Source organism: Vulpes lagopus, chromosome 6, assembly GCF_018345385.1.
Source record: "Vulpes lagopus strain Blue_001 chromosome 6, ASM1834538v1, whole genome shotgun sequence".
In the NCBI taxonomy this organism is placed as follows: Eukaryota; Metazoa; Chordata; class Mammalia; order Carnivora; family Canidae; genus Vulpes; species Vulpes lagopus.
The window spans coordinates 99,704,474-99,718,239 of NC_054829.1; the positions used below are offsets into that span (position 1 = coordinate 99,704,474).

The 13,766-nt window shown below is 36.9% G+C and overlaps 1 protein-coding gene across 3 annotated transcripts in view; it reads right to left on the bottom strand.

Annotated features, from left to right (window-relative positions):
- SLC39A8 (solute carrier family 39 member 8) overlaps positions 1-13,766 on the bottom strand; it is a 74,819-nt gene that overhangs the window by 43,673 nt on the left and 17,380 nt on the right. For all 3 annotated transcript variants that reach the window (XM_041759052.1, XM_041759050.1, XM_041759051.1), the window contains exon 3: positions 5,876-6,038. In XM_041759052.1, coding sequence (XP_041614986.1) covers positions 5,876-6,038 — 163 coding nt within the window. The remainder of the gene's footprint in view (positions 1-5,875; positions 6,039-13,766) is intronic.

Genomic DNA, 13,766 nt, shown 5'->3' on the forward strand with positions numbered 1-13,766 from the left:
TTGTGAGTACCAAACTGAGGCAAAACCACATACACATATTAAACACATCACCTTCCCCTGAGAAATATGTGATCTCCACAGGTGGCAAATGCATTAGGATTAATTTCAATTTCTCACCCCAACCAGTCATTTTCATAGACAATTCACGACAGAACTCTCAGTTTTGCCTGAAACATCTCTCACCCTAGCTTCTTCCTCATTGTCAATGTCTTGAGCTCAGGCCTCATCATCTCTCACTTCCTCTTCTGAGGTGTTATGACAGTCTTCCTACTCCTACTTGACATGGCCACCAGACTATCCTGAAACCACAACTCAGATCATCTCATGCCCCTATTCAAAGCTGCTGTTCACAAACTGACTCCCACACAACTTTTCCAGTGTTATTTACACACTTCTCAACATGGAATTTATGCTAACAGAATGCTTTCCAAGTACAGAATTGCCTTTATTTGAGGATCTTTATCCGAAAACGTCTATCTTCATTGCCTGAGAAATTTACATGTGTTTCTCTAAGCCAACTCCAAGATCTCTCCTATGAAGCTTTCCCAGCTCTTCCAGGCAGCTGTCCCTTGCTCCTTAGGCTTTGATTAAAGGTAATTGGACCATGTGCCATATCTTGAGTACAAAAGTAGTTTTATCACATATATTTGTCTATATCTTACAAGTCAAGAGATTTTTAAGGAGAGGAACTAAGTTTTTTCATCCACAGTGTCTAGAATATTGCCAGCAAATAGCACACATTCTTTAATGAATGAATGAATGCCATATTTCATGGTAGAACCCAGAACTCTGTCAAAAAAAAAATCATTTGCTTACTCAGTTTTTCCAACTTCATTACTATTGTGCACATTTTTCAGGACCACTTGGGGAAGTTTGGGAGTGTGAATCATCGCCTTCTAGGCATATTACATAGCTTCCTCTTCTTGTTTTGTTAGAACATTATCAAAAAAAATTTCCATCCATCTCTTCAAGTGGGGCACCAAAGAATGAATTACTCTAAGGAAATTCCTTGAACCTCTTCCTATACCCATAGGCCTCATTCTAATGATCTGATTCAAAGAGGAGCTTTTCTCTCTGCTTCTTAGTGAGCTATGAAAGATTTTGATAAATTTGCAAGGAAAATTAGTAACCAATAATTAACATTTATTGAATGATCATTGTGTGTTAAGATTCTTCTAAAAACTGGGATCCCTGGGTGGCGCAGCGGTTTGGCGCCTGCCTTTGGCCCAGGGCGCGATCCTGGAGACCCGGGATCGAATCCCACATCAGGCTCCTGGTGCATGGAGCCTGCTTCTCCCTCTGCCTGTGTCTCTGCCTCTCTCTCTCTCTCTGTATGACTATCATAAATAAATAAAAATTTAAAAAAAAAAAAAAAAGATTCTTCTAAAAACTGCGTCCACTTTGACTCATTTAATTCTCCTATTACATACAGTTTTCACAAAAATAAAATAAAATCAGCTAATGTAGTCCCCAAAATATATAGTAAGCCTTTAATACATATCATTATTATTTAAAAATAATAAATTAGTAAACAGACCATCTTAAAAACCCTGTGCTCTCATCCAGATATTATACCTTGAGGAAGCCATTCAACATCTCTGGTGCTTAGACTTAAGTCATCAGTTCTACTACAGAGTTGGACAGTGTGATCTCCAGAAATGTTATAAGTAAAATTCTTTTCCTCTTACCTATTATTTGAATGAAACAGTATTCTGTGACCCCATCAAAATAACGCACCAATTTTGGACCATCAAATTATTGCTAAAGCTTAATTATTCTCTTAAAGAAGTTAATTTACCATCAGTTTATTGTGCTCATCAGTGAGAGCTTATAAAACACCTGAAAGGCAATTTCAAAATCACAAAATACAAGGTCTCTGATAAATGAGACTATTTTATCTGCCCACTGAAACATCTGTGTAAACACATTTATAAAATCTTTATATCATGACTCCTTTGGATTAGTTTTATTTTGGTTTTTCATTTCTTTGAATGAGCTCAGAATTGACTCTATATTAAGTGAACAGTTACATCAAGAATCCAATGAATTTAATACTTAAAAAATATTTTATTTGTGAAAAAAGAATAGGCTTACACAGGGAACAGGGAATGGAAAAAAACCTGTGAAAACACGTATAAGAGGAGTAAAGACATAGATATTCTAGACTTTTGCATATATTAACTCATTCAATATCCCAACAATTCTAGAAGGAATGTACTATAATTATCTCCATTTTACAGATGAGAAAACTGAGGCACAGAGATATTAAATAAATCGTTCAACCAAGCTGCACACACAGCTGCACTAAAATAAGATAGTACATCAAATAAAGACAATGTAGTGTCAAATTAAACATCTTAGATTAGTAATAATGAGTACTTTACCAGTTTCCCTAATTCTCCAGAGTTTTTTTCTCTTCTCTTATCCCATCCCACCCACTCCAGCCCCATTTCAATTCCTAAGATAAGGTGTACTGTAAGAGGCGTTTCTGTCTTTATTGGGCCTCCATCCAAATATTTAGTGCCAGTCTAATCTTGTAATGTAGAACTATTGATTTTCCATTTTATGACTTTGCAGTGTTGACCCCGGAATGCGTCACTTCCTGCTTCCCAATTCCCTGTTCCTACTTCCTGGTTCCTGGGATAGAGGAAACCTAGGAATTAAAGTTAAAAACACATTTGTTTTATTTATCTCACAGAGAGAAAGAGAGTGAGCACAAGCAGAGGGAGCAGCAGGCAAAGGGAAAATGAGAAGCAGGCTCCCACTAAGCAGGGAGCTCAATGTGAGGCTCAATCCCAGGACCCCGGGATCATGACCTGAGCTGAAGGTAGACCCTTAACCAACTGAGCCTCCCAGGTGCCCCTAAAAAACACTTTTGAATGTCAGTTACTAATCTGCACAGAGTAGAGGACTTCCTTTTTCTGAAGTTTCATCGCCTATGCCCAGAAACATGTACATGGTAGGTATATTTTATTTAATATATATATATAAGGCCTAACTATGTGCCATATTATATTCTATAGCTTTACAAATATTATTTAATCCTTATAGCAACCTTATCATAAAGGTGCTATTTCAGATTAGAAAACTGAGGCAGAAAGACATAGTCATGTGCCCAACATAGCAGGAAAATTAGAGAGCTGGGATTTGGGCCCAGGTGGGCTGGCTTCAGAACCTATGCTTTTATTATGTTACACTACTATTAAATGTTAGTATAAAAAGCATTTTCTGAATTTACTTTTGAATATAAAATGCAAACCGTATTAAACAAACTTGTAGAAATACAAATATATTCCTATTCAGTATATAACTTAGAAAAATAATTGCTTAGACAATTAGTTATGATATTACTGTTATTCACAAAATTGCTAACTATATTAATAAAGTATGTTTGTTGGAGCCTTCTGTTCTTTATGTAAATATAAAATATAAAAGAGAACATGGGTTTGAACCAGACTTGATTATGTACAAGTTGTGTACTCTTAAGCAAAATACTTGAAACTCTCTGGACCTACATTTCCTTGGCTGTAAAATGGGAACGGTAGTTCCTACACCATATAGTTCTATGTATATTAAATGAGTTAACATAGATCAAGTATTTGGAATAGTACCTGCCATATGGTAAGTATGACATAAGAGTTGGCTACTATCATTATTTTTGTTCTTGTTGTTATTCCTGTTACTCAAAGAGAGAGAGATCAAACTATTCATATATACACAAAGGAATTCAAGAGTCAGTAGAATAAGTACTTCCTTTGTTGAAGTATCCTTTTTCTTCTCTATCTTCTCTCTTTATAGTCTCTTAGGCTCAGGTTAGAAGTGGCTTCACATGCCATTTCTAAGCTGTCAAATCTCTAGCTTTTACCTGTAATCTGAGCATAAATGTATGCATGCCACTGCCTACTGGTAATTCCCCCTTGTTGGTCTATGTCAATGTCTCAAACTAAGCATATGAAAAATTATGCCCAATGCTCACCACTTGCTTTCTCCCTAAGAAACTGCACCTCCCTGTCTTCTTGATCCTGGGAAATGACACAACCATCTTTCCAATTTCAGTGGCTCAAATCCCGATTCTTCCTTCCCAACACCCTCCCTCCACCCCCATCCAACCAGAGGCAAACCATTCCAGCACAGTTTCCAAAATCCATCCTGGATCTGATCACTTCTCCTCCCTTCTACCTCTCACACCTTAGTCCAAGTCCCCAGTCCTGAGCACCAACCCCTGGCAACTGCCTCCTGACTAATTTCCTTGCTTCTACTCTTACCTTATTACAATATCTATTCTTCAAACTGCAAGTAGAATAATCTTTTACAAATCCAAACAAAATTATGTGACTCCCCTGTTTAGAACACTTTAGTGTCTTCATACCACATTCAGAATAAAATCCAGTCAACTTACTGTACACTACAAGGCCCTAGGCATCATTTCTTTCTATTCCCCCTCCTGCTTACTATGTGCCAGACACACAGGCTTTCTTGCTGTTCCTTACATACACCAAGCTCATTGCCAAGCTCATGCTGACTGTTTCCTTGACCAAGAATGTTCTTTTCCTAAAAAAGACCTTGCCATGGTCCTTTCCCTACCCGCAGTTAAGACTCTGCTCAAATGTAATCTCATCAGAAAGGCCTCCTTTGACTTGTCAAAAATCATACTCGCCCACTGTCTCCTTCTATTCTTTACCTACTTTATTATCTTCATAGCATTTATCACCCTGAAATTCTATTATTTATTTGCTTCTTTGTATAAATATTTATTCTTTCTCTTCTCCATTACACCGTAAGTCCTAAAAGGTCAAGGAATTTTCCTTGTTCACTACTGAATCCCTAATGCCCAGAAGTGTGCTTTACATGTCATTCAATAAACATTTATTGAATGAACAATGTACCAAAAAAATGAAAATTAAAATATCCATGTGGGTCAGGTTAACAATTTGAAGATATCAAGAAATTGCACATAGATGGCAAATAGACCCCCTGAAACAAGTGGTTTATTTCATCTGCAAAAGAATTCTTCTATATGTTTAAGTATGTGAACCATATAGTAAGCACACACTTGTTTTCTTATATTTTCAAATTTCCTTGCAGCAGGTTATTCCTTTGAAATGCAACATCTATGCCACTACTATAAGAGGCACTTAAAATAGTCACTGGCACTTTCTATCCTTTATGAAAATTAAAGCAGTAATAACTTGTACCTTAATATTTAATCTAGAACCATGCTATTCCCTATCCCTTTACTGAAAATTATGGATAAATTGTCAAGCTTTTAAATAATATAATAAGCATAAGGTAATGAAAATTGATCAATTATGAGCAAAATAGTTAATACACGATCCAACATGTACAGTATAAAGCATATATTGTTTAAAATCAAGAATTGAGGGAGTGCTTGTGTGGCTCAGTTGGCTAAGCATCCAACTCTTGGTTTTGGCTCAGGTCATGATCTTAGAATCATGAGATCCAGCCCCACATTGGACTCCATGCTAAGCGTGGAACTTACTTAAGATTCTTTCTCTCTCTCCCTCCCTCCCCTTCAGTGCCACCTCCCCCCCACCCCCCTACCCCCCCCCCCGCCATCTCTTTAAAAAAAAAATCAATAAATAAAATTAAATAAATAATAATGTATTGAGTTTTACAATGTTTTTAAGTGATACCAAGTGCAATTTTGACTCCACAAATAGAAGAGCACAACTTATGAAGTTTAAATGAGTTCTAATTATTCTTATTCTAAATACTTTTAGAATGCAACTATTTTACCAAGGACTTCTCTGTAGATTAATTAAAAGCAATAAAGCAGAGAAAGAAGCATGTTAATTTAATTTCAGACTAGCCTATAGACTTTTCAAACAAATAGGAGAAAAAACTTCCAACATACCTTCTGAAATACTTGGTTTTGTTTTGTGTTTGGGCCGATCCTCACAAGGATGAAAGTTCAATTGCTGTAAGACTGCTGGACAGATGACAGAGAAGTTGGAGCTGCTTATCTGAGTAGTATTTGAAAAGCCATGAAGGGAAAAGATCTCTTCTGCTGATAGACACTGAAACAGGATAAACACAGTAAACATATATGTGTTAACAGAGTAAAAGCATGCAAAGATACTTTAAAGAGACAGAGAATTTCAGCTAGACACACAGAACTAACTCTACACAAAAACCCTAAAATTTTAATATAGCCCATGCCTCTTTAAACCTAGAAACAAGAAAAAATAGCAAAAATAAAACAAACTAAAAAAAACCAAAAACAAAAACCAAACAAAAACTCTTCTTGATCAACAGTCTACCTTTGGCAGCCAAAAAGATTAAGAACTGGTTTGGGGGTTTCCAAGGACTTTACAGACATTAAAAGTAGACCAGTAACTTTCAAATCAAAAACTTAAAGATGATTCTATATTCTCAATCTCCCCTCTCTGTTTTTCTTTAGATTGAATGGATATTTTGTGTATACTATTGGAGTAGCTCTCCGTAACATTTCTTGTAGCCAAACACCTGGCTTCCTTATAGTTTCTTAATTAAGAAACTAGTCCATGCTTCTAGACTGCAATAATAATTCCAATATATAAAAGTTGTTTTAAAGTATGCCTTTAGCATATATGGTTATTTGCTAAAATATGTATGGTTCTCAGTGATGGCGGATAGCTTTTCTATACCATGTAAGGTTTTGAAAATAGTGTTTGGGCTGCTTAGAAATTCATTAACTATTAATAAAAATTTTTAGGAAAAAATTCTTTATGAAAATAACTTTTTAGATGTATCAGTTTTTTCTTGGGTATATTTTGACTGTATCATCCACTTACTTGCTTATTAAGAATGTAAAAGAAATTAAATGTGTTACTATAGCTAATAATCATGATAAGAGTTACAGATCGTGAAAAATATCCATTCAATCAAACAGAAAAATCTATCTTTAATAAATACAATTGAGAAAATTCTTTGTATGCTTCAGCCAATATTTAAACTCCACTACGATCTAACTTAGCTTTGTGCTATAGACTGGACTATGTTCTCCCAAAATTCATATATTAAAGCCCTGACTCCTAATATACTGATATTTAAAGTTGAGACCTTTGGGAAATAATTACGGTTAGATGAAGCAATGAGAGTGATGTCCTGGTCCAACTAGATTAGTGGTCTTATAAGAAAAGACACCAAAGAGCTTGCCTGCTCTCTCCCTCCTCACCATGTAAGTAGACAGCTAGAAGGCAGCCATTTGCAATCCAAAGACAGAGCCATCACCAGACACAGACCCTTCTGACCCCTTGATTTTGAATATCTAGTCTCCAGAATTATGAGAAAATGATTTCCATTGTTTAAGCTATCCAGGTTACAGTATTCCATTATGGCACTCCAAGCTGACTAACACTCTATGAATGGTATTTAGAACTCAAAGTTGATGTTAACTGTTTGACCACAAAGTTCTGTGATTTCCTTCACAACAGAAACAATACAACTAAAAATGAAAGGTATCGGTATAAAGAGATCACTACTGATTATTAAGATGAAAAAACATCAAATACACCAAGATGTATGCAGTGGGCAAAACTAAAATTGCAGATGCCTTAAAAAAAGTTCTCATTTAGACTTCTTTTTTGTTTTTTAATGCCTAAGTGTTTGCCTAAAGCTATTCCTTGTTTAACCAATGACAATGGGTTTGGATTCATGACAACAATAGCTGCATGCCTTCCCTAGAAGAAGAAACAACACACTCAATGCTCTGTTAACAGTCTTCTCTTCAGCAGAGACTAGGGGGGATGATAAACTAATGGAAGGGGAAAATAGGTCAACTGAAGGAAGGAAAGTAGGAATAATTTATTTGTTACCATGAAGCCACCCAGGAGCATAACTGATAGACTCAAAAGTTAAAGTCAATGTGGTCAAACTGCCCACTGCAAGATTCCAGAAATAAATGAGTATAGTAGCATAAACATAAAACAGCACTGTTTCCCCACAAGGAAGTCTTAACCTATTTGGACTTCAAGTTCCTCCAACTATAAACTAGGATGAAAAGAGGAACTGCCCATAGATAATTTCCAAAGTCTTCTCATAATTAGCATACTAAGACTTCCTAAAACTTGGTGACTGTTAAGCATTTCTTTTCAGACTCAAATTGTGACTCATTAGTGGGTCAGGAAATCCACATACAATGTCACAGTCAGCATTTTGTAAGGAGCTAAAAGATAGAATAGAAACTATAGTGTACCACACACAACAAGGGAAATTATTATTTAGTGAAGTTTTTGCTCTAACTATGCATCATGCACATATATGCTGGATCACAATGTAAAATTCACTTTTTTACTGTAAATGGCAGTTAAGAGTTTGAAAGTCGATACCCTCAAAAATGCCTAAATTGCCCACCATACGTCATTAAAGAAACTGTCCTTCATACAGTTGGGGAAAAAAAAATATAGTGTAGCCAAAGGAACATATAATCAGTACTGTAAGAGAGCTTAGAGTCTTGACAATCTATGCAACATCTGTGTAGAAATTTTGGCTGGACAGATCGTCATGGAACAATAACACCTTGACAGTGGCAACTGCTCAATCTCCAGAAAGAACAAGGAGGTAGAGAGATGACAAAACTCTAAGCCTTGCATAATCAAGAAACAGACTCTTAACTATAGAGAATAAACTGATGGTGACCAGAGGGGAGTGAGTAGGGGGATGAGGAAAACGGAGGATGGAGATTAAGGAGGGCACTTGTTGCAATGAGCACTAGGTGTTGCCTGGAAGTGTTGAATCACTAAATTGTACACCTGAAACTAATATAACACTGTGTGTTAACTAGCTGGATTTTAAATTAAAACTTAAAAAAAAAATCTAGGCTTTGCCTTTGAGAATGAGGACAGAATATTAATAGAATACTAGCAGTGTGACAAAACTCAATTAATGGCAGACCTGATTTATTTAAAATAGTCCTCTACCAGTAACTAGGATCCCAATAGCTTTATACAATCGCCTATTTGGCTTTACAATCTCAATTTTCATAATGCTTTGATTTAACAAAGTTGAACCTGAAACAAAGAAAGCAGTTGTCTAAGAAAAGGGTGGTGTTTCCCAGAGCAGGGACAAACAGGATGAGAGCCCAGTGCCTGAACAGTGAGGTGACAACAAAACCGGTAGAACCGTTGAGGAAGGTCAAACATCCTCTCAAACACACCCCTTCACCTCCAAAACAAACAAGGAATAAATTATGAAACCAGTAGGATCCACAAGGGCTCTTCACAAAACAATCCAGGATGATAAGCCTGCATAGTATGTGCCTTAATAAAACTTCCTGAGCTTTTTTACCATTTGTTTTACATTCATTTACTGAGCTTTTGTCTTTCTATCTGTTTTTACAACACTGCCATTCTCAAGAGTACCACCCTGCTGTTTGCTGCAGAGCTTTGTGCTATCAGAGGTAGACTATAGCCCGCAGACCCCTACTATTGAGTGGGTTGACTTTTTTCTTAAAGAACTTTTCTCAATGTTTGAGTTAAACTCCTTTAGTCTCTTGCCACATTAAGGTGATTTCAAATGGGTCTTATATAGATGAAGTGCCAAAGTAAGGAAGTAGTAGAGGTATGGGGGTTTAGATTCATATCATAAAATAAGATCTCAAATTATATCCAAAATCATTAAACCAGAGTCCCATGCATTTCTTCTTCTACTTCCCCTACTCTTTTTCCCTGACCAATTCTGACTAGTCAGAAATTTTTGTTTTGTTTTGTTGTTTTTGCATCTTTCCCAGACACATCTTTGTGGAAACACCGATGCAGGGAGAGCACGGGGCAGAGTTGAATGATTAGGGCAACGTACTCCTCCAAAATTTTGTAGAGTTAAAACTTGCTTATGATACATGAAGAATCAGGCAAGATTTGAAATGACACAGTGTGGATAATGATACAGGCGCTGTACTTGACAAAACTTTGGTCAGGCTCTTCTAAGTCTGTGAAGCCTCAGCCTTGTGCCCATCCTTGGAGGGCCAGCATTGTTCAGTTTTAGCAAGAATCCTACTAAGTCAGCTTAGAAAGAATCTTCCATCTTTGATATCTAGTCACCCTGGCCTGCCTTCAGCAAGAATCCTATTAAGTTTGTTTAACCAAAATACACACACACACACACACACACACACACACACACACATACACACATACACGATGTTTCCTCATAGTAATTTTCAATTCATTGACCCCTACCCTGCTCCTTGGCTATAAATCTCCACTTGTCCATGATGTATTTGGAACTGGGCCCAGTTCTACACTAAGGTCCCTTCTTCCCTATTGCAATAGTTCTTAAACAAAATCTGTTTTTATCTCTTCAACTACTGTTGTATTATACTACATGTATAATAACAATGTAATTATATTAGGTATTGCATAAATATTTTCCTTCATCCAACGAATATTTCTGGAATCACAAACATCTGGGCATAATACTGATGGGAGAAGGAGCAGGTGGGGGAAGCTGAAGGATGGCAACCAAGAAAAAATAGTCCTAACACCCTCCATCAAGAAATCTAGTAATTATGGCAGAAGTAAATCACATACCAATATCTGCGAAACGAGAGAAAAAGTGATAAGTGCATGATACATAATGATAAAGCATTAGGAAAGTTCCTATAAGGGAGAAATGATATGCAGAGGAAATCGTCAAAAACAACTTTGAGGTTAGACCTCTGAGAAAGTAGAAAGAAGATATCGCCACCAGTGTGACTGAGGGACCTAGGAAAAGGAACATATTTGGGAGGATGGTGGCCAGTTTGGTTTTAGACATTTTAAGTTATAATGCCTGTGGGTCACCAGATGGAAATGATGAGTGAGCTTTTTCTGAGAAAGGTAGAGGCCAGAGATAAGGATGCAGCTGTCTTCAGTAAAGAGATAAGAGATGAGTGGGAGGGGAGAAGATCATCAGGAGACAGAGCACAGAAAGAAGAGAAAACCTTTGGGAATACATATATAAATTGTGCAAAAGCAATAAAAAGAGAGAACAAGAAAGAGCCAGACCAGCCCAAAACAGAAGAAATCATGTAGGCCAGTAAAATATAGTGAATACCTGTTGTTTTTGCCTGTCCAGGACCCCCATCATCCTGTAACAGACCACCTTCCTATCTTGGGAGCCTCCTTCTATGTGATGTAGTTGGGGCTGACCACTGAAAATGTGACCCAAACCTTTCAACTACCTAGTAGAGCTATTGGAAAAAATTCTTTTCTGACTAGGATTGCTATGAGTCTAGGATTTCCTTAGGCCATCTTTCTAGTATGTGAAAGAAGGTGAACTATTGCTTAGAGACAGATAGGCTTCCAGCACCATAACTAATCCCTGGATATAGCTATGCCTAAAGATTGACTCTTCAGTGACCTGAGAGAATGAATTGTCTTTGTGACTTCAGCTAATTAAAATTAAGTTTCTTCACTTACAAATCAGAGTCCTGATTGATACATAATCATTCAAAAGACATTTTTAAAACTAGGAAATGAATGCTACATCCAGAACCTACGGGAAAACGAAACGATAAGCTTTTTCACTCTTTAAATCTGCTCCATTCTTCCTTTTCTCAACATGTAGGCTATTTTCTCTACTTGGGTATCTACTCGAATGGCACAAATTAAGTCATACAGAATCCTAGGACCATCTGACCCCATACCCATTGTCCCAAGGCCTTCACACCCCATGAGAAATGAAATCTAATCCCATTCAAAAGTCACTCCAATGATGGTTTCAGATTCTGTTTTTTCATGATCTGTGCTTCTGTGGAAACTGAACCATTCACATACCCAGTAAGTACACTGCTAAGTGTGGCTATGTACTCTCTTGTGAAGGTGAAAGTAGGAAGAGAAAGCACCTTGTAATGCACTTAGACTCTGTGACAATCAAAACTAGAATGAAACATCTAGTCCAGTCGGTTTTCTAGGATGTTAAGTAAATGAACCACAGAAACTTTAAATTTCATTACCAAGCCCCAGGGGAGCTAGGAATAGAATGGGAATTAGAATCCAAGTCTGAAAGAGCCCTAACTCCTTTCCTTTTAGTAACTTCTCTACACTGCCTTGCTCTGCACACTGCTGTTTTACAGCAGGAGCTATAGCCATCTTCTAGAGTTTGCCAAGTATGGAGCTAAGATGAAAGCCAAACAATTAATCCTTCCCCATACCCTAAGTGAAGGACTCATCTCCTGTTTTTTGAAGATATGTGACAGGTAGGAGTCTGAATAAGAATCCACCCAAAATCTTCATCTGTCCTACTCTCATCAAAGCCAATCCAACTTATCCCTCACTGCCATTCATATATTCATTCACCAAACACAGGTCGATCACATCTTCTCTGGGCCAGATGTTCTGATAGGTGCTGAGAACAAGACATGATTCCATCTTCAATAAGCTTACCATTCAGTAGATATATATATATCATATATATACAAATGATATAGCTACAGTTTAATGTAAGAAGGGGAACAGTAAAAATAGGTGCAAAGTACTGTGAGGGAAAGGGTCTGGGAAGACTTCCTGAAGAATGAGATACATGTGCTGAGTCTGAAATGTTCTTTAGTGCTTTTGCTGGCTGGAGAGATAAGATGTGAGCCACAAAAACTTACATTAGGCAGAAATCAGTAATGCAAGTAAATATATGATTCATTGACAAATGAATTGTCTAAACAATAGTTATTACAAGAGTACTGAGAAGCACATAAAAGCAATATTCTTATAATCCCTACACCAGTTACTAAAGTAAATTTAAGGAGAAATCTGGGATGGAGAAACCATGTCTTAGAAAAGTAAGCTGTCCAAGATGAAACAACTTATTACTGTTAACGAAAGAATTCAGACTGTCTTTTTGCACTTTCTGACTTCTAATCCAATATTCTTGCTGCTATACCCCTATGTTTTGCTGGTTGAACACTGATAAGAACACAAATAATGAAAGAGAGAACTGTTTAGACTCTGGCAAGGATAATATTTCTTGCCCTTAAAGTGACTTGAGTCACAGAGTTAAATTACTCTTAAATCATACCCAAAGAGAAACCTTGAGAACAATCAAACACCAGCCAGGTTTTCCCACCATGGTGAGAGTTAAGAAGGAAATGCATGATAGTTGTAATTCTTTGTCCCTCAAATAGCCCTCCTACTCATCACTCAACCAGGAATGTTGAACAGGTACAATAACCACACTCAAGCAGCAGAAAGCCCAGAACCTGACACAATACTCTCTACTACCTATCCATGGCTGCTGACATTGCCAAGAAGTCCTCCTGTAACAGAATCATCAAACCTAGAATACCTGGATGTGTGCCACTTTGAATGCTTTGCTTCCCTGTTACTATTTTAAAGTCAGTGTTTTTGCAGCTCAAGCAGAGAAGCCAACCAGTTAATTCATCCACCCAAGCTACTATCACATAACCACACGACTATGACACCAGTATGACTGGCCATAGATTCTTTGGAACATATTAAGAGGAGGAAAAGGAGAAGACCCAAAATAATAATGTAATGGGAAAGAAACCTCTGGAAACCTTGAGATCATATTTACCTCAGTATTCAATAATGCTAATACTAATAATATAATGTTGTGTGCCTGGCACACAATAGGGCTCAGTAAATACTTGTTGAATGAATAAATGTGTAAATGCATGAATGAACCCCTCACTTCATTGTATTTTTAAAAGCCAATTGCAAAAACATTTTAAGTTCATAGTAGTAACCTAACCAAATTAATGAAAAAGTAAACAAGAGCAGAAAGTAAAGTATTACATTGAGTGTTTAAAATATGGCAACTAGCCAAAGTTCCCA